The following is a 24,268-nucleotide window of genomic DNA, read 5'->3' as shown; positions in this document are numbered from 1 at the left end:
TTATTGAGAACTAGACAGCCAGTATAGTGCCTTTAAGCAAGAAAGTATCTCTTTTAAATCAGATTGAACACAGGAGGAGAGTCAAGTAATTGACAAACCAGCTAACCAAATTAATCTTATACTATTATACTGTACTTTTAGAACTTCTGTTACTGCATTCACGAACACTGTGCTACACAATACTGTAACCAGCTTGATGCACAGCTATGGCCTAGCTAGACCAGCTCTTTGTAGACATACATAGAGCAGTACATTAGAAAAGTGAAAAACTGATTCTGACACCCCTGAGGCCAGTTGAAAAGCAGACTTTTTATTGAAGTATAAAGTTCAACAGTGTCTGACACATGAAACCAGCAGTGAAGACGGTGATGGGGGATATACAGAGTAAATGAACAGACTGAAGGAGAAAAGGATGATGGATGGACATGTTAAAAGGGGATGGGTGGTGCAGGACACAAGAGTGATTATGGAGAGAAACAAGAACAGAAGTTATAGGCTAAATCAAGTTGAGGTAGTTCAGTATGTGATATGACAAACTGGAAGTTTGGCAGATATGAAGAGAAACAGAAATGGGTTAAAAGAAAAAAGATAGACATGCGAGTCATAGAGAGAGGCAGAGAGAGAGAGAGAGCACCAATAACAAAACTATACAAAGTGTTGGAGCAGAGGAAATGGACTGTTATGGTGATGTAGACAGAGATATCCAGACTTGATAGCGAGAGACAGAGGAGGGGAAAGATGAAGTCCAGTTGTTCATACAGTTTTTCTGCTTCATTTCAGAAAGTGCTCAAGGCCAACATGCCACACAGACCCATTATTCCTCTCTGTCGTCTGTTCATATCCAGTAAGCTTTACATCCACTCTTGAATACAAGCTGCAGAAAAAACAATATTTTAAGACTTTCAGCTTGTTTTTGAAGAGTTTCCAGATTGAATTGATTCAAACGGATGGAGTTTAACTTATAAAGAACATCTGCAATAATTAATGGAGGTAAATATTTTTTAAGAGAAGACTTTTTGAAAAGAAGATGCCATCAACTGCATATGTATGACATGCATGCCTCCAACTGGACTTGGAAAGCAGTGGAACAAAGAAAAATAAATGAAAAATAAAATGCTTTTCTAAATACATGATACAAACACAAACATATGGAAAGTGATCACAAAAAGCACCCTCGTGTTGTGGCTCACACACGCTGGTACTCACACTCAATAACACAGATGCTTCCCCATCAGGTCATCGAGATTCTGTTGCCAGGACACAAAGAGGCTGAATATGATGTTTACTGGAGGGAAACACAGACTGGTCACAGCTGGATGTGTGTGCGTGTGTGTGTGTGGACAGTAGGCAGTCTCTTAATATTTGCTCTCCGTCTCCTGCTACCTCCTCTATTCATTTTCTGATCCTTTCTCTCATCCGTTGTGTCTCTGGATCTGTCTCTCCTCGCTCCTCCTCATCCTCTTATTGTTCTCTGGTGTCTCCTGTCGTTTCAATATCCTCCTCATCCCTCCATCCCTCCCTTCCTGCTCACAGTGGAGGGTGAGAAAGGTAAACTTTCCCACTCGTTTCCTGCTCGTTGACAACACATCACCTCTCTGTCTATCTGTCTCCTTCAGACAAGGGTCAAACATGGGTTAGTTTAAGTCTCGCTTATTGCTACCTTCTTATTCGCCATAGAGTCATTCCATCTATGGAGGTATTTCCTTTTATACATCTGTATGGGATGTACACTTACTTTCATGTTGCTTGGTCTTTTTATTTTGCTTTTATATGCTTTAAAGCAATGATTTCCCGAAAGACGTCATGCAGCAAAAGAAAGAATTATCCAGTGACAGCTCCAAGTGTCCCTGTTGCAGTTTGATAGTACAAGTCATCAAAACCGTCCAGCTATATGTTAAATGAATGAATAACTATGCTTTTCTAGTCCTTCCAAGGGTGCTATGATTTCAGTTTTGTGCTTGGGTCCAAGCGAGACAAACTGTAACTGTGTCAGCAAGCAGTATGTAGAAGAAACACTAAGAGTACTGCAAAACTATCCAGCAGTTTTTGACTACAACACGAAGCACAAAATAATTAATTTTAAAAAAAGGGGAGGAACGGGGGGTGGCTTAAGACTTCTGCAGTTTTCTTGGTTTGCAGCAGTTTGTGACAAAACCACAAACTGTGTTGAAGTGATTCATAAACGCCACTTTAATACATTTATTTCTATCCAGCCACTTGTAAGCACTTGCAGGAAAGCTGGAGCGCACCCCAGCTGTCAGTAGGCAAGAGTAGGTTACACCCTGGACTTCTTGCTGGTCCATTACATGGCTAACAGACAGTCATTAATCCTCACATTCACAATTACAGACAATTTAGAATCCAAACATAACCTAACACACATGTCTTTGGAGTGTGGGAGGAAGTGGGAGTGGCCAAAGGAAAACCATACAGGTACAAGGAGAACTGCAAATTCCACACAGAAAGCACCAACCGGCTTGAAACCAGAACCTCACATGTAAAAGAATGATTCATCTTTAGCTCAAAGTGAGGACAACAGCTTATTAATCTAACAGTGCCATCAGATCAGCATACAATATCAGAAGAAAGTCAAATCCTGGGTATCTGTTTACTAGAAAAAGTTGGATTTGTGCCACTGTCCCTAGCAGCGAGTTAATCTTGCTAACTGGAACACTAGTATGATATATGAGTGAAACTGTAAATGCAGAAAGAGTCCAACATTTAACTTCCCCTGAAAAACAAAACTTCATAATGTACTAATATAGTTCTATTAAATTTGGTCTGAATGTTTTCACTGCATGACTGAAATATCAGGCAATCCCATTTAAAATCACAGAGTTAACAAACTCTGAAGACACCCTGTTATCTGTAACGAGTAACTGCTTTTTTGACTCATGCACACCTTTTTTGTTTTTTTCTTTGTTTTGTTAAACTCTGTCCAGACAGGTCAGCAGACAGAGCCAGAGCATCAACATGGTTAATATTTTATTTCTGTAGTCTGGTCCACTCCTCAACCTGACACACACAGACACACACAGGACAAACAACCTCAATAAGTAACTTAATAAATAAGTTAAGAGAGGTGTTTACTAGAAGAAAGACAATTCACGAAAAAAGAATGACGCTGAAGAGGAGAACCAGTGGATTAAGAATAGAAAAGAAAGTTCAACCAGATGTGCAGGACAAAATATAAATAAGTGGTCTAATGTAGCATCACTACAGGCTAATGTGGTCAACCAGAAGAACGGATATGGAATGGATAACCCTAAAATGACCTGCATACCTACACACATTAAATAACACTGGGAATCTCCCACTCTGTATTAAATGCACATTCAACCACACATGCACACAAGCTAACACTGAAGAATGAACCAACATGTCTGAAAATGTCACACCAGTGGAAGCTGATCCAAAGATCACACATATTTTGACATATTCCTCCACACCCAACCACCCACACACATACCCTGTGAATAAACCCTCTTAATTGTGATACATATCCATCCCAAGGGATTTGCAGAGGAAGATGAAGGATAAGAGACAAAGAGAATTTTTTCCGAGAAGAAAAAGAAGAAGAAGAAATCAAAATAAATAATGTTCACAGAACAACTGTACAAGACAAGATTCAGTTTGTGAAATTTCTTCCCTCCTGGTTCCCCAGTTAACTGTAGGTGGTGTTATTTCAGAGTGGAAGCATTTATTAACCACAGCAGCATTAAGAGGTAATGTTGCAAATATGCCGAGTGCATACACGTTGCTAACATACGTGTAATATATAGTAGCAATAGTATTTAGTGCAACAACATTTACATCTATTCATTCATTAAACTGATTAATGGAAAATATTGGTGGAGATCTTTGTAATGATTTAGTATCTAATCAGATTTATAAGCTTATGGAGGTCTTTGATATTTGCCAGTGTGGCCTGCGGTTGGCAGGTGGTTGGCCTGCTGCTTCTGAACCGGCTGAGAGTCTGACTTCTGTTTAATGAATAAACATGGCTTTTCTCCAGACATGCAGTTTTTTTTATTGTGTTTGGGGTTGAGAAGTTAGACTAACAAAACCCTTACAGGATGCCGTCATGCAATTTTTTTTTAGCGAGTTTAATGTTTGCACTTGATGGCGATGCCTGCTCTGTTAGCACATTGTGGCTTTAATAAGCCAGTGGACAAACTGGTGCCCCTCTGAAGTCACATTGTTCAGCTGAAGTTCAGGGTTGTTAAAATGAGGACTCTGGACCAAAAGTTGCCTTTGGTCAACTTTTGCATGGACTGCTGTTTATTTTCTTCATACACTTTAAGTCACTTTATTGCCACCTAATGCAAACCAATATGAAACACCAACATACTGTAAGCCACCACTATGAAGTGACACAATTACAAATTAGGTGTTTAAGTGAGCAGTTTTCTTTTTTGCACCTTAGTCATATCTTGGCTTAGCTGGTATTCAATTCAAATTAGTTCAGGTTTATTTATACAGCACCAAATCACAACAACAGTTGCCTTAATGCACTTTATATTGTAAGGTTAAGACCCTACAATAATATAAAGAAAACAGGCTAAATGATGATCTTCTAAATTTGTGAGATGCTATTTCCTCTCCAGTTTACGAGGTATCTGCTTTAAGGTGCACATTTGAGAGTTACACCAGGGAGTGAAGCACTCCTGATTTAAGGTTTTCCTTTTCAAAGGAGCTACAGTATATAGACAGGGGTGTACATAAGTGGTCCGCAGGTGTGGATGCGCTGTCAAAATAAAAAACGCGCACCAGATAAGAAGTTGCAACGCGCGTTTGCGTACATAAGATTTTCTGGAGGGATTTTCACGGCATATTCTGCACCACATCTCTGTGCGTTCATCATTTGTTTGAAGTCAGCTCACCTCCTGCAACCACTTTTCCGAGAATACGCGCTTCTTTTGCGGTTCGGACTCCTTCTGACATTTCTTTGGAGGTGGAGGAACACCAAAGTAATTGCTTAAAGGAGCTTGCTTCTTCGACATCTTTAAGAGTTCTAAACAAATGTCTGTCCTCCTCCAGAAAATGTTATGTACGCAAACTCGCGTTGCAACTTCTTTTTTGGTGCGCGTTTTTTAATTTTGACAGCGCATGCGCACCTGCGGACCGCTTATGTGCACCCCGCTTATGTGTACACATTGAAGAAGTAAAAATATTGACAAGATAATCAATGTCTGTGGGAGTGGTGCTCAGGTAGCTGCTCTGCACTGTGTTAGCATAACATTGAGGAGCTAACAGTGGATGAATTATATCCTTAAACTTAGAAAGTTCATCACTGTTGTGAATTAGAAAAGATAAAAGTTAATATGTTTGATTCGCATGACTCATATTATACTATAGACTATACTTCCTATTTGGCATTTGCATGTTTGCTTTTTCTATTTGCTGGTGTTTAAGTTTTACTGGATTTGACCACCGTACTCATCAGACCAGGCAATATGGTCCATTTTTCATGACATGAGTATAAAGAATTATTTCATCATGATATTTTCACCACTTGTAAAACAGTTATTCAATACGAAATAATATCCAGGCTCTTATGCAGTGCTCCCTTAAATGTATACCATCTGTCTCATGGTACAGGCCCTAACATGAGCTTAAAAAAGTATTCAACATTTCTACACCATGTTTTTTTATTAAAAATTCTCATTTAATGTGTCTTTTTTAGGGAAATATGCAACAAAACCCCCCCAAAAGCCAAAAACATAAACAATACAAAATCAGAACCATCAGTATATTCAATGTTTTTACTTGGAGGCCACATCACTCGTAATATAAGGAGACATGTGTGAAGACAAAAAGAACATATTTTCTTGTTTTACTTCAAAGCTGTGTCAATCACGGAGCTTCAGCAGGCAAACTAACACAGACAAAACACAGTATTACGGGCTAACAACAAAATCCATACACAAACGCACACACATGCTAAATATTACCCTCACACAACATCCAGTGGACACATGGCTGCCCCTTAGCACAGGAGGGCTTATGTGTGAGAAACATAGTCGCGTTAGTGTTTGACCAACACTCACTGAACTCTGGAAAAGCTCATGACCTGATGGCATGTAAAGGTATGACCATGGCAACAGCACAAACTCAAGCATAGCAGGCAATACTGAAAATGTCTCCTTATTTCTGGCCATCTGGCTTGCATCTTTTAGGTTCAGCCCTGCTTTGCTCCCATGCATTACACCTTCAGTGTTTATAGTACTGTATGTTTTTTACATTTGTATACTCCATTATTATTATTTTCCTGAACTTTTTTTAAAATCCTACTCTTCACTTTCTCTTTGATTTAATATCTTTTCCCATTTTTCTTTCCATCATGCCATCTTTATTTCTTTGCCTGCTGTCAAACTGCTGATCTTCATCCACAGTTTGTTGACCTCCCTTCCTCTGCCTTTGTGTCTTTCCTTCATTCCTTTTATCCTTCATTTCTCTTCCTTCCCTCCACCCACAGGGGAGAAGAGCGCTTAATTGAAGAACCCCAAAAGACACATGAGGGGAAGGTGATGAGAAATATGAAAATGAAAAAACAAGGGGGAGCAGACAATAGAGGGCAGTGAGGAATGGTGGGTGGATGAAACAGAGGACGAAGAATGTGAGAATTGAATGTGACCGTCAGCTGTCTCGCAGTAATTCTCACCCTAGTCTGCATCTTAGGTTAGCGATTGGCTCTTTGAACAGTTGCATGTTTTAGTTCCCACAATGCTTTTCCACTGCTCTCAGTGTGCCAGCTTTACTTTGGATGGACATGACAGGAGAAGTCAGCGTCTGTGAACTGACCTCCCACAAACGCACGCACTCGCAGACACACAATCTGAGCAGAAAAATAAAAGCTGAGCAGGTTTTTGTAAAGGGAGTAGTGGTGTCTGTCCGCACCACTGATCTTATTATCCAGGATGAAGCTGTTACCACACACAGCAGGAAGAGCCCCACAGTCCCGGCTTTAAGAAAACTAAAATTCTGGGAAAATCCTTCTTTTGTGTGTTCTGCAGTGACAGATTTGAATCCTGCAGATAATGTAAATATAGATTTGCATGCATGTGCAAATGTATTTGAACACATGCAGAAATATCTACTGTGGCCCCTTGCTGAAGAGACATATGTTAGGTTTTAGCATGGCTTAAGGCTCGAGTTAAATAGTATCATGGTTTTGATATTGCATGGCTTCATGTAAAGTCCTTTTTTAAAAAATGTATTTTAATATACTTTTATAATTTTTGGGGGCAAAAGCATTTTTTTCTGAGCTCATTACAAGCTGTTAAGGTTTGCTGTCAAGATAAATGTCCTCCTCGACTCATGCTACATATTTATGATATTCCATATACATACATTATGGAATATGATGTATTACTGTAGAAAAAGTACTTAAAAAGAGGTCAGCATTTACCACCTGCAGCACTAATATTTTTTCATATAAGTTTTCTGCAGATTAAGTACATAATACTTCTTCTGACACCTCAAGTAAGGCCTCAGTCATACTGGGCAGCAATTGGCAACCACCAGTTAGTAGGAAAAAGTGAGCATTTTCCCGGCCAGCTGCAAAGTGTTTGCTGGTAGTTACCACCAGTAGTGAAAAGTTACTACTAACATCCCAGTGCCGCATGCTTGGAGCCCATTCAGTGACCCCCTGGTAATCAGCGGTTTTGATTTAACATGCTTACTTAGCTTAATGCTAGGGACAAATATATGTTCCCCAGCTGGTTGGGTTCCATTAGCAAGTGTTGGCAAACAAGTTGGCATCTTTCATGCAAACTAGAGGTGACCACAGTTATCTGTGAAAAGAAATCACAAAGAGGTTCATGGTGTAGAACTCATTTCAAGACCAGGTTTACAAGTTCATCAACACCTGTCACCTAACAGTCGCTCAGGGAATACAGATTATTCCTGAGCAAACACAGCAATGAACTTATAATTAATACGTAATTTCATTCTGTTATATAGCTGCTTTCATCAAAGCAGTTCTGAAGAAGTTGCAATTAAAAAACTAGTTATTTTGAGCTAATGGTGGATATTTTTAATAACAAACCTTGACGTAATAACACAAGTTACATTTCTTCAGCAAGGAAGGACTGAATGAAGAAGTAGGACATTTACAATATGCATAAATATGTACACGACAAATAAATAAATACATAAGGAAACAGTATGTTTTTTATGTTTTAATGAGATCCAGTTTATTTCATTAGCACTTGGTTGGTTTCATTTGAATCCCACACTACCACACTTGTAAGAAACTTGCCACTAAAAACTGCATATTTGTAAGAAACCGAGCTAATGTTTCTGTTCTCAACAATAAGCAGATAATTGAAGACACTTTGTGTTTTAATCATCAGCCTGCAAGATAGATGTATAGGATATCTTGAGAGAAACAGCAATAAACTATGATCACACACTCAGCCATAAGTGTATCTAACATCCTTTTTGGTATCGATGCTAACCAGTGTAATTAGCACATGATTATATGCAAGGAATCTCACAAAACAAACAAATGCAAATAAAGGTAATTATCACACACATACAGGCTTATTACCCCAGTGTGCTCTTCCTGCCTCTAAACGTCGAGGTCACACTCCGGTTAGCCTCTAAAGTGCAGCCAGGCAGCTGCCATCACCACCTCTGTCAGCTTCACACCGTTAATTAGCTGCACGCAGATGCCAATCATCTGCTCTAATGAGGACAGCTCTACCACTCTGCCTAATGAGAAAAAACTCATGAAGTGTCTGAGGGGAAAGTTAAATGCAAGGACACACACGAAAAGACACATTAAAGCAGACGGCTGCACATTTTTAATTCCCATGTATGTGTTTTGTTTGTTTTTTTCGTTTTGCACACACATTTTGTTTTCCACTGCTCATATTTCATTCATGCTTATTTGTGCACTTGATCTCCATTGTGGTAACAATTGAGTCCACATGTACATGCAGAATTTATTTAAAAAAGATAAAGAAAAAAAGTTGCTAAAACTCTCTCATTTCTCTTCACACCCGTTTACATATCAGCACAGTTCCAGATGGCAGGACAGGTCATCGACAGGGAGAGAAAAAGACAACATGGTTTGGGTACTAAAGCCAGCAGCTACAGTTGATGACCATTGTCCTCTAGCTAACACTTGCTATTCTGTGTTGTTCTTCAATTTTAAATGGGCCTAAAGATCACCAAACAACTCCTGCATCATCTATGTCTCATTCTCAGAATTTTCTTACTTTACCTCTTTCAAACCTTTGAGTATATTTGAAAGTTATGCAGTGGCCGGAGCCAGGCTCTTAGGTGAGGGTTACACTTTGAGACCATCCATATCAATCTTTAGAAATAATCTATGTGCATATTCCAGATAAAGATGCATTTTATATGACAAATTACAATAACATTAGAAATGAGGGACAAAATGTTCACATTGAGTGTTTTTTCCCTGACCCCTGCACACTTTTGTTTTTACAGTGCTAGTGGTCAGTGCTCCGGTTGATGCCATTTCCTATGTGGTCTTACATGTGTCTTGTATAAAATAATAGCAAGATGCTAATGACGCCATAAAGAGATATTTGTGAACAAGAATTTCTCTCCTATCTCAAATGGGATCAAGTTCAGATAAGCATTTGCCTGTGCACTGTCCAGCTCAGTATCATTGGGTTACAATTTTACTGAGTACTGTTTCAAGTACCCAATAAGACCTGCAGGAGCCCAGTATCGACTGGCTAACCACACAGTTCATTTTCAGGTCAAGGTGAATTTGTGTGCATGGGTGAGAGAGACACCTAGTTACACCCATAATTCTTTAGCTCCCCTGGGCTAAAGGGAGGTGCTGGGAGGGGGCACCCTGGTGCACGAACATACACATTCAGTCACCCTCCAGGTATCATCAAAACACACAAAGGACTGTTACTGGGTGTGGAGCGATTCCATCCACACAGAGCCAACAAAAGACTGAGGGGAGACAGAAAGAATGAAAAATGAAAGTCGCCAAAATTGAGAAAAGAAAGAGGATGAAACAATAATACAGAGGTATGCACAGAGGAGAGGAAAACCGAGCAGCATCTTCGACTGACATTAAAATCTCTCTTTAGTTGTTCAAAACACTTCACACAAACATGACCAGCCTGTGATGTTTGGGGTTATTGCCTTTGTTTGAATATGTCTGTTAAAGTGGAGGAAAACTGTAAATGTTAAGACTCTTGAGCTGAGTTCAACCGGATGATGAAGAGTCAATTTCTTTTAATCAGAGGTTTTACCATCTGGTTCCAAGCTGGATCAAGTAACAGATGCATAGACTTTAAATAAACTTTGCTAGCATGAATTTGCGTGAGTTTTTCTGGACTGAAGTCCATTTGGATACTATTTCTTCAAGGGTCCATTCAGACCTGGGTTGAATTCAGGTGAGGGTTTTTAGCAGGGAATAAAATAATCAGTCTTTGGTTGTTTTTACCATTCTAATTTTCCCACCCCTTTTAGTTTTTGCCTCCCACAACCAGTCAGAGAAGTTCATGTGAATTTCTGTTTGATGTGAATTTCTGTGACTGTAGCTGGCAACAGATTTGTGATTTTGGCCATTAAAGTACAGTTAATTTCTGTATTTTCATATTCAGATTGCATGTAATTGTCAATATGCCCCCATTCAATTATAAACTGATAGCAGGACTGACTCTACCTTCTTGCAGTTTTCTTACTGTCTTGATGCACAAAAGTCGCTGTGAAGCCAGCAGCAAACCTTGACTGGTCGCAGACTTCATCCCTGTCTTTGAAGTGACTATTTCATAGACAACAGCACATACACTGATTTGCATGTTGTTGAGTAAAATAAGTATTTGATCCCCAAGCAAAACATGATGTAGTAATTGATGGAAGAAACCCTTGGTGGAAAACCTTTGTAAGACCTTTTTTTATAGATGGTCACCAAGTTTGCACAAGGGAGGTACTCTGCCCAAAATCCTCTTCACACAAACTCTGTAAATACATCTGATTTTCTTGGTTGCCGCTTGGCTTCAGCTCCCTTCACAGATTTTCTATAGGACTAAGGTCCGGAGACTGGCTAGGCCTTGATGGTATTTTTGGGGTCATTTTCATGCCAGAAGACCCAGCTAAGACCAATCTTCAGTCTTCTGGTTGAGGGAAGGAGGTTCTCGTCCAAGATTTTACAGTACATGCATCTGTACATTGTGCGCTTGGTTAGGTGTAGACTCCCCGTACATATAGCAGAAAAATAACCCCAAAACAAATGTTTTCAGCAGTTTATGTCTGATTGTGGGGAGGGTGATTTTTGGATCATGCTCAGGATTCTTCTTTCCCCAAACACAGTTGGTCCAGTTGACACTAAAGAGCACAATCTTGGTTTTAATTGACCAGAAAACTTTCTCCCAAGCTTTACTGAATCATGTAGGTGTTCACTAGCAAACGTATGACTGGCCTGGTCGTGTGCCTTATTGAGCAGGGGTCCTTGTGGGTTCTTCAAGATTTCAATCTGTTACAGCATGGTGTATTACCAATGTGACTGTGGTCCCAACTACCTGCTGGTCATTAACAAGCTCCCCCCATGTATTTTTGAGCTGATCCTCCACCTTTTTCATGATCATTCTCACCCCATGTGGCAAAATCTTATATGGACCTCCAGACTGGATTGATGGTCATTTTATATTTCTTCTATTTCTGAATAATCACATCAACAGTTTTCACCTGCTCACCAAGCTTGTTACTACAGTCTTGTCCTTGACATCCTTTCACAGCTCTTTGGTCTTGCCCATGGTGGTGGAGAGTCTAGAATAGTTGGGATCAAATACTTATTTCACTCAATGACGTGCAAATTAATTAAATGAAAACATTTTATTTATGTATTAGTCTTTACACACTGTTCAGTTCTTTGCAAATGAATAAACCTATATATCTAGCCAGTAAAAGCTCAGTTTAAAAAGAAGACAGTATATCACAATCTACAAGAAGAGGACAGACTGATACATGGAGAGGGGAATATACAGTAGAGGAAATAGGCTAAAGTGTGGAAGGCAATTTTGTTGAAGAGACAAAAATGCACACAAACAAAAAGCCATGAGTGTGTGTTTCCCAGGGACATCAGGCTTTATACAGTCCATCATCACAGCAGGAGGAAAAGAAATCGCTCCTGCTAGAGGAAGTGCTAATGGCTCTGTGCTATGAGTGTGTCACTGTGTGTGTGTGTGTGTGTGTGTGTGTGTGTGTTTGCTGATTGATCGAACATTCCAAGTCCATCTCGGCACGTCCTAATGGGAGCTAGAGTGTGAAATTGCCAAAACAGAAAGCAGCAAATAATCAGAACAGACACACGGATTGAAACAAACACACACTGTCTTTTACCATCTACTCGTCTTATACTTTCTCTTTATTCCTCCCTCTTATACACGCACGCACACGCACACACACACACACACACACACACACTGTTTGTCTCCACTTTTTTCTGTAATTACTGGTATTTTTCATGGCTGCTACCCCCTTCAGTCCCCTTCCTTCTTTACTCGGGGGGAAAAGTAAGTCTCTTTGTATCAGCACATTTTCTGTTAAGCACTAAATCACCACACTCAAACATGCAGACACAGGTACCAAAGCACATCACTGTCACGAACAGATCAATCATTGGGAAAAACTTAATTAGAGAGCTCTTATATTTGCTTTTTCCTCTCTTTCTCTGCAGTAATGTTTGTGTATGTGTTTCCAGGCGTCTCCAGGCAGTAGCAGATACCTTCCCCATCTCACACTACAACCACGCATTTATAACAAAAGCGTCCGAGGTGTGTGTGTGTGTGTGTGTGTGTGTGTGTGTGTGTGTGTGTGTGTGTGTGTGTGTGTGTGTGTGTGTGTGTGTGTGTGTGTGTGTGTGTGAGAGAGAGAGTCACATTTATCCACACAGTAACCAACTGTGTCCAAGCTTTCAGTTATTAAAATAAGCTCTTTATGTGTGTGTTCAAATGTTGAATTAAAGCTAGACAGTTCCTACTGCTCCTGTGGGAGCCTGTAAGTTATTTGCAGTGCCTCTGCTGTCTAGAGGGAGGTTATTTGCAGTGTTTCTGGGTGAGGAAAAATAGGTCAATTGTTTTTATCAGAAAAATCAGTGACTAAACAGCTTGGAGTAGCAGAAATGTTCAATGTTAGACTATTGTAGTTGATCACTATAATCCAAAAATATATCCAGATTCAAGACATCTGTGTATTAGCTAATGTACAGACAAATTTAAGACAACAGCTTGGAGGGACGAAGGCTGGATACATTCTTTTCAACTGGGTTGACGTAACAAGACCTGCAGACATAATCCATTATCCATAAATGAAGGGGAAAATATTTATTATTTTTAGCTCCAGATTTTTATTCTTGGATTACGATAGAGTAGCTTTGCATGATTCACAGTTCATAATAATCTTATACTGATTATTTTTACTGACGATGAACTGATTTCGCCCAGTTCACCCTCTCTCAGATTTAACTTGCCTCGCTTTAGGAAAACGTTTTCCTCATTGATGGCTTCAATGCAAACAAAAGAACAGAAGAGAAGGTTTGTGGGGCTACAGAGATGACCTATCTTTGATATCAAACAGAGCCAAGAATCAGTGGATTTATTGCAGTCTGAACCCTGACCTTTGATTCACATGTGCTGACCTCGTTATCTGAAATTTGGGCATCCATTACGTAACAGTATATTTGTGAAAGAAAATATGGAAAATCACAACAGATCACCTTTAAACATGCACTCACTCAAATCCAATCATACATACACATATCACAAAAGCAACCAGGACCATCAAAGCAAAAGAAGAAGAATTAAAAATAAAATAATGAAAACAAACAAGCAGAGCGATTAGAGCTCAATGAACCACACTTTTAACAGATGCAAATTAAGTGTGTATCTGAAAGAAATCCAGACTATTTCAGCTTAATAGGTTCTGAATGCACATGATGATGCTGAAAAATACCCCAATGACCACTTCTGCTTGTTTTAAAAATCCTAAATGTTTAAGACCTATTATGACCTTCCCTGTCGATATGAAGAGCTGCCAGTTCAGGGAACTCTGCGATTTGTAAGTGTCCAATATTCTCCAAGTAAGACCGACAGAACTACTTAGATGGATATAGACACTGGATGCTGCTATAGGGTGGTAGACAAGTATGAGCCAGTACTTATGGACCATGTACATGTGTGAACATGGCGGACATACCTGATGGCCAAGATAAACACATTCTAATCAGTTGAATATGGGACTGTGCAAAAACCCCTAAAGTGCATTGTGTAGGACAGAGACATTGAGCTAAGGAGAGCAAAGTCCTGAGATTTCAAATAGAGGGTGCAGGGTATGGAGAGAAAACACGCAGAGCTCTGGAGTTTGTACTCACAGTCGAGACAGGGCTTCATTCTTCTGAAAGAGCAGCTCTGGAAGCTGGCTGAGACGGTTTTTGTTCAGGCGACTGTGTGGACAAAAAAAAAAAAAGACAAAGAAAAAAAGCTATCATTTCCTGTGAAAGAAAACACTTGAATGAAAAATTCATTTGGTTTATACTTGTAAATGTCTTTGTAATGTGTTCTCACAGTCTTTCCAGCTCCTTCAGCTCATCAAATACTCCCTTCTCAATGTTACTGATCTGGTTTTCCATCAAATGACTGCAAGGAAACGCTCACATTAATATTCACTGTTTAAGCACATACTTTAAAAACAAATCAGGAGATATTAAATAACACAGTCAATTTTCTATTTGATAAATTGGTAACACGCTTTAATCCTTCCTTGTGAAACATGAGTCTTGTTTGGTCGATCTCAGTCTGAGTATTGTGAAAATACAGTAGTTTTTCTACAAGGATATGTTCTGCCTTTGTTTAACTTAATCTTTAATTATGAGTGTGTTGATGAATTTGGGTAAAAATAACATGTACATGAAAATAGAGTTTTATTTGTCAGCAGCTGAATATGTGGATGAGGCTTTGGTTTCAGACACTGGTTTTGAATCTGTCTGCACTTGAATCTGTATATTTGAGAAACATACTGCCGTCTTCCACCTCATATACCACTGATGTAACACTTTACCCTCCTGACAGCAGTACGCCCAGGGCTCCCAGTGGGCTGCTAATCTGTTCTGATCAGGTCTCCAGAGATATAATCAGTCCGGGACATGTCATCATGTCCATCACTGACACTCATTGCAGTTCTAGTCCTCAAGTTAACACAGGAAATTACTGCTCATGCAGTTTCTCCCCGAGGGCACAGTGCTTCCAGGTCAAAAGGTCATAAATAAACCCTCCTTGTAGTAAAACTGACACCAGACAAGCACCTTGTGTCAGCTTTACGTGGCACCACAGCTATGCTTCCCACATTCCTATCAGACCTCAAACAAGGACAGAAATGTGGAAAAGAATCTCGTAATAAATACAAGCTGTTGCCCTGTCAACAATGAGCCTGAAGGCAATGAAAGTAGAGAAGGAAATGGTGTGAAAGCCACTCTGGATGGGATGAGTGCTTTAATTGTAACCCATAAAATATATCTATAAGAGTAAAGGCAGATATAACTCACAGGACTCGGAGGTGTTTGAGACCCGAGAAGTCTGTCTTGGTGATGACTGTCAGGTTGTTTCCATTCAGGTCTCTGGAAAACAAAAGAGAAAACAGCACATAAAGGAACTGCTGACATAAAGAAGTCAAACCTTTAAAAACATCAAAGAACATCTTAGGAACAGTGTGTAACTTATCAATTTCATTAACAAACTAATTATTTTGTTTGGAAGATCGATGCGTGCAACAATCCATTTTCTTCTGTTTAGCCAATTCACAGGGCCACAGGGGGCTGGAGGCTTCGGTTCCAGTCATCACAAATACGTATGAAACTGAAAAGGACATTGTCTTGACATTTTGAGTAAAATATGTAAACAAGCTGGTTTGAAGGAATTTGAATTTGTTCCCCTGGCTGAAGTATGCAGACTCACACACAGAGGCAGGAACTAGAGACGGGCTAAGGTCCAGTTATGTTCTTAAAAAAACTTCTTCTGTGTGACAAAGTGCCTATTCCAGGAAGGCACAAATTAGTCACACAACTATCAAATCTGTTAAACACAACAGTTCTGTGCTGTACGCATTTTTACACCCAGGCTTTCAGTCTTTCCAAGAAGCCTTTCACACACATCTACTCAGTTCTATTCATGACAAATGACAAGAAACTATTATATAGAATTTAAATATTATAGAAACTATTACTAAGTTCAGTCCAGTGGAGGTTGTAGATAACAAAGATAAATAAACAAACAAATAAATAAATAAATAACTAAATCAGAATCTTTCACTGTGTCTCGCCTGCTTGTTATGAAGTTTATATGCCACTGCACTGAGCGTTACAAGCTGTGTTATCTACATTACAAAGAACTTTACACCTGCTGACTATGTGTAGGATTTGGCTGTTCAGCTGTCATAACTATTAGTTTGTACTAGATAAATGTTCACACATGTACTGACTTTGATTAGAATATAAATAGTGATTAGGGCTGTTCAATATAACGATATATATCGGATGACGATATAAAAACATCTATCGTGTTTTTTACGCTATCGTTTGTTTCGTGGTGTCGCAAAATAAACTGTTTACGGCAATATTTTTTCATCGTTTTGATGGTCACTGTAGTGGCTATATTAATTTCTTAAAGTTCTCTCTTTCTCTTATATTTAATATAAGCACACTACAGACGGACAAGCGCCTGTTTTTATGCGCTGTCCTTAGCAACAACGACGGTAAAACCATCGCGTGTCCGCTTGTTTATTTTCCACATAACCCTTTCACAATAAAGCTCAAGATCCTGTTGAGACTTTTCAAAATAAACTGAATCACGTGAAAGAGTATGCAGAGTATTTACGGATGAGAAGCAAAAAAGAGCCGTCAGGTGCTAAAAAATAAACCTTAGACTCAGATGTTAGAACAGACTTTTCCCCGCAGCACGCCGTGTAATAAATACTCACAAAGAAAACGGCAGCCGTTACAACTTATGTCTAAAGATGTATCGTTTCATGCATCGGTTAAAACACTTGGCTCCAGGTACACGACGCCCAGCTGGAAAAACTTCACGCAAGTTGAGCTGCCCGAGATTCACAGAATTTACAGAAAATGTTAAATTTTTGTGATTTATATCGTTATCGGACGATAGATGTCTTATATCGGGATATGAGATTTTGGTCATATCGCACAGCCCTAATAGTGATGCTATAGTTCTATATTGTGTTTGAGCCGCTTAACAGTTGGATCCGACAGGCAACCAGGCAGTAATTAAATTCAACTTTACTATAAGATATCGAGACTTTTCAGCCTTTTTTTGTTCTCTCGGTTGGTGATTATTTTGGCCAACTCAGTCTTACAAAATTCAGATGGAACTTGTTTCCTGTCCATATACTATGACTGTTATTTTTAACAAGTGTGGCTCTTGTCCAAGTCCAAAAAACGAGATCTTTTTTATTCACTCTATTAATATCCTAATACTGTGCAGCACTTTGTTGCTGCTCTTTGAAGTTATTTTCATTCAACATGTCAACAAAGTCTCCTCACTGGGAGTTCACTTTGAGGACAACCTTTTATTAAATTGTAAAAGGTTGTCCCTTGGAAGAAAATTACTTTCTTCCAGATATTTGTTCAAATGCAACAGCTACTGTTTGACAAGCGAGTCCTCAGCTCACACGAGCATAGCCTTGAGCTGCTTCGCTCTACTGTTGCATCTGTTCCAAGTCACCCAAGGTGGTTTAGGTATGAACTGTCGCTGCTGTGTTACCTGATACTGAACTCATTTCAGGCACTCGTTTCAACACACTTGTAGAGGCTCTCTTAAATGGGAGGGGTTTAACCCTGTGACCTCATTATCTACTTTGATTGACAGCTGTGAAGAAAGAAAGGGATGATGTCACTCTTCCCACGAGGCTTTGTGAAAGGACAAGTAAAATGAGCTGTGTGTGTGTACCTGTGTATGTGTGTGCGTGCGTGTAGAGTGTCATGTTCCTGTGCTACTGTAATGGGTGGAGCAGAGCCTGACCTTGTCCTGTGCCTTATAAAAGAGAAAGAAAAACCGAGAGACAGTGGATGCTGTGGTTTGGGTGTGTGAACTGGAGCTACAGGCCACTCACAGAACTTTAACAAAAAGACCTGATGGAGTAGCAAGGACAAAACTGCCCAAATGTCCATTAGTCAACCGATGTTGGTCTCAGACTGAGCTTTAAATAGTTGTTTTTTGATCCTCACAGTGCATTTTTTTAGTTGAAGGTTCACATTAATGCAAATCTATACTGAAAAAATACTCAAAGTTTGCTTACTATCATAATTTCTTGTGTCCTTAATGACTATGAAAGGATCTGTGATGTGTTTACACATAAATCTGCAGTCTTCTTTCGGCACCCAAACAGTTGAAAACATGTAGCAGCATGCTGTAGCGGTCTAAATCAGAAAAATCACCTATATTGTTTTTTCATACAGCAGTAGTGAAGTACTAATTGATGTTTTGTAAGTTTAAAAATATTTTTTCTTCAAAGACATTTTGGGACATTTTGTTGACACCTGTAATATATTTAAATCTGATCAGTGTACTCTGAAGGAAGTTCAGCACAGCCAGGCTTTCTTTAAGTTAGCTGGCTTGACAAACCCACAGTCTGAGTTAGTGGGTATCACGAAGGTAGTTATCATGTTTCTTTGTTGAGCCAAGCTTTGTGCTTCAGGCTGTTGCATAAAAAGATGTGTTCCACTTGTTACTGGTCATTATTAGTGTCACCTATTTCAGAGACATTATCAGATGGTGATTATAACATGGTGATAAAACTCTGTAAAGAATGTAAAACTTTAATAGTAAAATGGATTTAGTGCACAGAATAGCAAAATAAATATTTTAATTCAAGCCAATTATTGTAACGCTGAGTGAGCCCTCTGCGATGATGTTTATTTCAAACATGGCGACTCCACGTTAAAGCTGTGAAACTTTAACGTGGATTAATTTAAACATTCGCAGTTCCTGTGTCGTAGCCTAAGAAATTGTTGTTGTTTTTTTTAATGGATTTAACTGATTGGTATTCTTGGTGTGCGCTCTGTGCGCTAGCAGCTAAAATTCTGACAGTGTAAAATCAGAATCAATATCAGAGAAACTTTATTAGTCCCAGAGGGAAATTGAGTTGTCATAGCAGCAGATATACAACAAACAACAAGCACTCATATAAAGTGAGTGTAGAAGCATAGTTATGATAGATAAATATAAAGATAAATGGATATGAGGGGCCGTACAAGCCAAAATTCATTCTTTCACTCTCACACACATATTCTTCTTTCACACACATATACTTTCACTCTCACATAGTTTTATTTTAATTTTTATATTTAGATATTTTTATTCTCATGTTTACACATATTTAACACACACATTGCAATATTGTGCTCTCTTATACATGTATTTTAATGTACATATTTACAAATTTTCACTCTAACATACATGCATTTTCATTTATACATTCCTACATTTTGCTCTCATTTACATGCATTCAATATGCATTTAATCTCACAAATAATATATGTATGTAAGAAGAGAATGCATGCATGTCTGAAGAAAATATATGTATGCAAGAGAATAATGTATGTGAATGAAAGAGTATAGTGGAAACGGAAGGAGTTTAATGGAAACGGAAGGCTGGGTGTCTGTACCGCTGTGATTGGCTGAGAAGCACGCGCGGGTCACTTTCAAGTGTCTGACAGCATGGAAGGGGGAGAAGAAACTCGAGTTCTTCAGCAAGCTATCGGGGTGTTAAGAAATATTTTATCATCTCCTGAAACGGTCACATCGTTGTCCTCGTCGATCTTACGTGCTGCACAATAATGTTTAATATTAAGTATGTAGTGTTATATTCCCATATATCATTGTGATGTTGTTTATTCTATTACTCTCGTTTTCTTCTGCTTGTTTTCTTTTTTCTTTCTCAACAGGTGATCCAGGTGATCGATATATGTATTTTTTGTCTGCTTATTTTGTTGGTTTTTGTTTTTTGCCCTTTATCCCCGTCCCTGTTCTCCGCTGTTTTTTTTTTTGTTTGTTTTTTCCCCCCTCTTTCTTTCTCCCTTTTCTTTTCCCCTGTCCCGTATCTAGCAAGTAAAAAAAATAAATAAAATAAAATAAACAATAAAAGGTAAATCAAATGGACCATTACGGCAAGGCTGGGATGGTCCATTTGGTAAAGTAAATCCGTTGGGCATCTTTCTTCGCCTTTAGACAATAATTCTGATGGCAAAAGAACCAAACGGGACAGGTTTAAAAAAAAAAAAAAAAAAAAAAAGCAAGCTATCGGGGTGTTAAGAAATATTTTATCATCTCCTGAAACGGTCACATCGTTGTCCTCGTCACTTGATCGAGATGGGACGGGCTCAACTGCACCCAGTGTTACCCACAGAGATGAGGGAACTTTTTAGACCAGCTAACACCCGGGTAGCTTCAACGAGCCAAGTAGCTACACGGAGTTCGACTGGAGTGGGGCAGTCTTTTATGGCGTTATTTTTGTGCCACTATTCTGAGCGCACGTAAAAAATTGAGCGCACGTAAAAAAAAAAGTTTGCAGGTGCGAGTGTTGCATTTTGAGGAGAATTTTATTTTGAGCGAAGAAAAGCTGAGTTTAAGTGAACAAAATTCATTGCTGCGTGCAAAAAATGTATTTCAGTGTTTGCTATTATCCATACACACACACAATAGCAGCCCCTCTCGCTCAGTTTTTGTATAAACAACGAAAGGTGGTGGATTAGCCAATTGGTCATGATCAACTCTGGGCTGGACCAATTACAATACATCCGTATTGAGAGGAAAAGGAACGCGATTAGTCCCGTAATTCAGCTAGAATGAAAAAAAGACAAAGCTGGAGTTATTCTGTCTTTACGTTGCACAGCTGCCTCTTCTCCCCTCATTCTCTCTCCCTCCCTCTCCTGTTGCTACTTCAATCATGAAACCGATCAATGATCAGCTGATCGTCTCTCTTGTTTGTTTATCGCCCACTTTGCGCCAGAAACAGGAAACCAGCGGATGTTGCGCTAAACAACACATGTATGCATTCTCTTCTTACATACATATATTATTTGTGAGATTAAATGCATATTGAATGCATGTAAATGAGAGCAAAATGTAGGAATGTATAAATGAAAATGCATGTATGTTAGAGTGAAAATTTGTAAATATGTGCAATAAAATACATGTATAAGAGAGCACAATGTTGCAATGTGTGTGTTAAATATGTGTAAACATGAGAATAAAAATATCTAAATATAAAAATTAAAATAAAACTATGTGAGAGTGAAAGTATGTATGTGAAAGAAGAATGTATGTGTGTGAGAGTGAAAGAATGAATTTTGGCTTGTACGGCCCCTCATAAATAGATAAATATAGGCATATAGGTATAAACATAAATACATATAAAAGGACAAGTATGTGTGCAAATATGTCATGGTGTACAAAAGAGGCCTAGCAGCAGCTTAGAATCAATATCGAAACATTTATGTACAGTTTGCACTTCTGTAACTTTGCTTCATTTAGTGCACATATAAAAAGTATTCACCCAGTAGAGATGGTGTGCTTAAAACATGCTGTAAATAAAAGAAGAAGAAGAATCTTTAAAAATGTGCCACTTCCGGCCATTTTGTTTTTTTGTTTTTTGTTGTTGTTTTTTTGGTTTTTTTGACTTTTTAAATTTAATCGCTTTACACAAATCATGGTCACAATACAAAATGAAAACGTTGCGATTATACATAAAAAATAAAGCACAAAGTTAAAAAAAGAAAAAAAAAAGAAACCCCCCCTCCCTCCCCACCCAAGGCTCATATAAAGAGAAACAAAACAAAACAAACAAAAAATGTACGTCACACATCTGGAAAATACGTTTTTATATAGTCAATAAATGGGTTCCAAGTTGCAGAGAATTTTTGTTGTGATGAGAGAACTCTATATCTAAGTTTTTCCAGTGGTAAAAAGAAAAGCACCTCCTTTAACCATTGTATATATGAAGGAGCCTTATCAGACTTCCAGTGGAACAGAATGAGTCTACAGGCAAGCAATTTAGCAAATGCTATGGCATTTTCCTGAGATTTACTAATTTTGTATTGAGGCGGCATAACTCCAAAAATGCCAATGTGGAAATCAAGCACTGAATTTTCCCCAGTAATTGTCCAGGTTAGGACAAGACCACATCATGTGACCCTCATTTGCTAGATTATGTCCACACCTGGGACAGGCAGGATCAGCTTCTGGGAAAAATTTTGAAAGCCTCTCTCTTGTATAATGAAGACGATGAAGAATGTTAAACTGAATTAAACTATGGCGAATGCAAAGGGAGGAGGTATGTATACGATTCAAGCAAGATCTCCACTCATCAGCAGATAAATCCACCCCAATGTATTTTTCCCAATTATTTTTTCCCAAGTAAAAGGCCTTAAGCTCTGTATCAGTTTGTATATGACGGAGATTCGCCTTTTGCCAAAAGGATCTATTTCCAAAATATTATCCACTTGATTTTTAGGAGGTAGGTAGGGGAATGAAGGAAATAATGGTTTTGCAAAACTTCGCATTTGCAGATATCTAAACATATGTGAGGTTGGTATATTGTAATCTCTCATCAAAGCGTCAAAGGCGTTAAAAGCTTCTCCTGAAAATAAATTGTAAAAAAAACTTCAAACCATTATTATGCCAAATTTGGAATGCTTTATCTGAAATGGATGGCAAAAAAAAAAAAGGGTTAAAAGCAACAGGGAAAAAATTACTAACCTGTTGCAAACAGAAGTGCCTTCTGAATTGAAGCCATATTCTAATAGATGTTCTTACAACTGGATTTGTTATTTTCTGTTTTTGATTTAGAGCTAGGGATGAGGTTAGGAGGGGAAGTGGATTAGACATCAGTTTGATTTTTACCCAAGCCTCACCTTCGCTATTCTCATAAACATATTTCCAGTGCAATAATTTGGTGATATTAGCCGCCCAGTAGTAAAAGATAAAATTTGGCAACCCTAGCCCACCATCCTCTTTTGATACTTCCAAATATGTTTTTTCCATTCTGGGATTTGAATTTTTCCAAATAAATGTTGCTATTAATCTGTCTAAATCTTTGAAAATTGATTTGATTATGAAAACAGGAATCATTTGGAAAACATAGAGAAATTTTGGTAAGACTGCCATTTTAACTATATTTATTCTGCCTGCTAATGAGATTGGAAGTGTTGCCCATTTTTTAAAATCTTGTGATGTTTGTTCTAACAACGTGCCAAAATTATGAATCCGCAACTCCATCATTGTGCGGGTTCTATTTATTCCCAAATATTTAAATGTTTCTTTTTCTAAAGAAACTTCATTTTTAAAATGAAATGTTGAACATAATCTACTCTTGAGTTATGTGTTTATCATAAATTACCATGAATTTAGCCGAGTAAAAAGAGAGCCACTTTCATGACACAGAAAACCCAGAAGGCCATTCATGTTGTTTTTAAAGTACACCTTACTGAAGGGTCTCTCTGTTAGAATTAAACTGTGGTAGAGCCGCATGTATGATATTTTTAATTAATAGTCGTTTTCTAAATAATTTCATACTTAACTAATTAGTTTGTCAATAAATAAACAAATTTGGAATAATTCCCCTTTAAATATTCACACACTTTATTGTAACCTTCAGTGTAATGCTTCACTGATGTAAGCAAATGTTTTCAAAGACTGGTCCACTTGAACATTGTTTAAACCAAGCAACACACCGTCTATGGTAACAGCGCATCCTTAAGCACAAACAAACATCATTCCATAGGGCCCACCCAAGTGCGATAGGAAAAGGATCGTTGAGTGCGAGAGGAACTGACCTGAAAGATAGGATTATGGCCAAGCTTGAAACCTGGATCCCCCGTAGCCGGTTACCAAGATTACGTGAAGTACCTTCAGAAGGTCTGCTAGATGATGTTAATGCAGCACTACGGATGATACCTACAACCACCGACACCGACACTAACAAGCTGATCTACAATACGGCAGCAGTGATCAGTGAGATGCTTGGCTACAAGTTGAACAGCCACAAGGGGCAGTACCCTCCATGGAGAAGGAGGCTAGAGGGCAAGATCAAAGTAGCACGAAGGGAGGTTAGCCAACTAACGGAGTTGCAGAAAGGCGCGACAAAGAAGGTGCATAAGAAATACAGCAAGCTGAGGCCTTGGAAACTGCCAAGCAAAGACTCACAGCCTTGGCCAGCCTTCTACACCAGAGAGATAGAAGGCAGGAGAATAAACCAGCTG

The 24,268-nt window shown here is 38.7% G+C and overlaps 1 protein-coding gene across 2 annotated transcripts in view; it reads right to left on the bottom strand.

Annotated features, from left to right (window-relative positions):
• slit1b (slit homolog 1b (Drosophila)) overlaps positions 1–24,268 on the bottom strand; it is a 77,223-nt gene that overhangs the window by 39,630 nt on the left and 13,325 nt on the right. The window contains exons 2-4 of one of the 2 annotated variants that reach the window (XM_063475094.1): positions 15,542–15,613; positions 14,565–14,636; positions 14,372–14,443 (exon numbers count right to left, since the gene is read on the bottom strand). In XM_063475094.1, the coding sequence (XP_063331164.1) occupies positions 14,372–14,443; positions 14,565–14,636; positions 15,542–15,613 (216 nt within the window). The remainder of the gene's footprint in view (positions 1–14,371; positions 14,444–14,564; positions 14,637–15,541; positions 15,614–24,268) is intronic. The other variant, XM_063475096.1, reaches the window with a different exon arrangement.

Source organism: Pelmatolapia mariae, linkage group LG6 (genome assembly GCF_036321145.2).
Source record: "Pelmatolapia mariae isolate MD_Pm_ZW linkage group LG6, Pm_UMD_F_2, whole genome shotgun sequence".
In the NCBI taxonomy this organism is placed as follows: domain Eukaryota; kingdom Metazoa; phylum Chordata; class Actinopteri; order Cichliformes; family Cichlidae; genus Pelmatolapia; species Pelmatolapia mariae.
The sequence above is the reverse complement of the archived record's forward strand: the minus strand, read 5'-3'. Positions and strand labels throughout refer to the sequence as shown.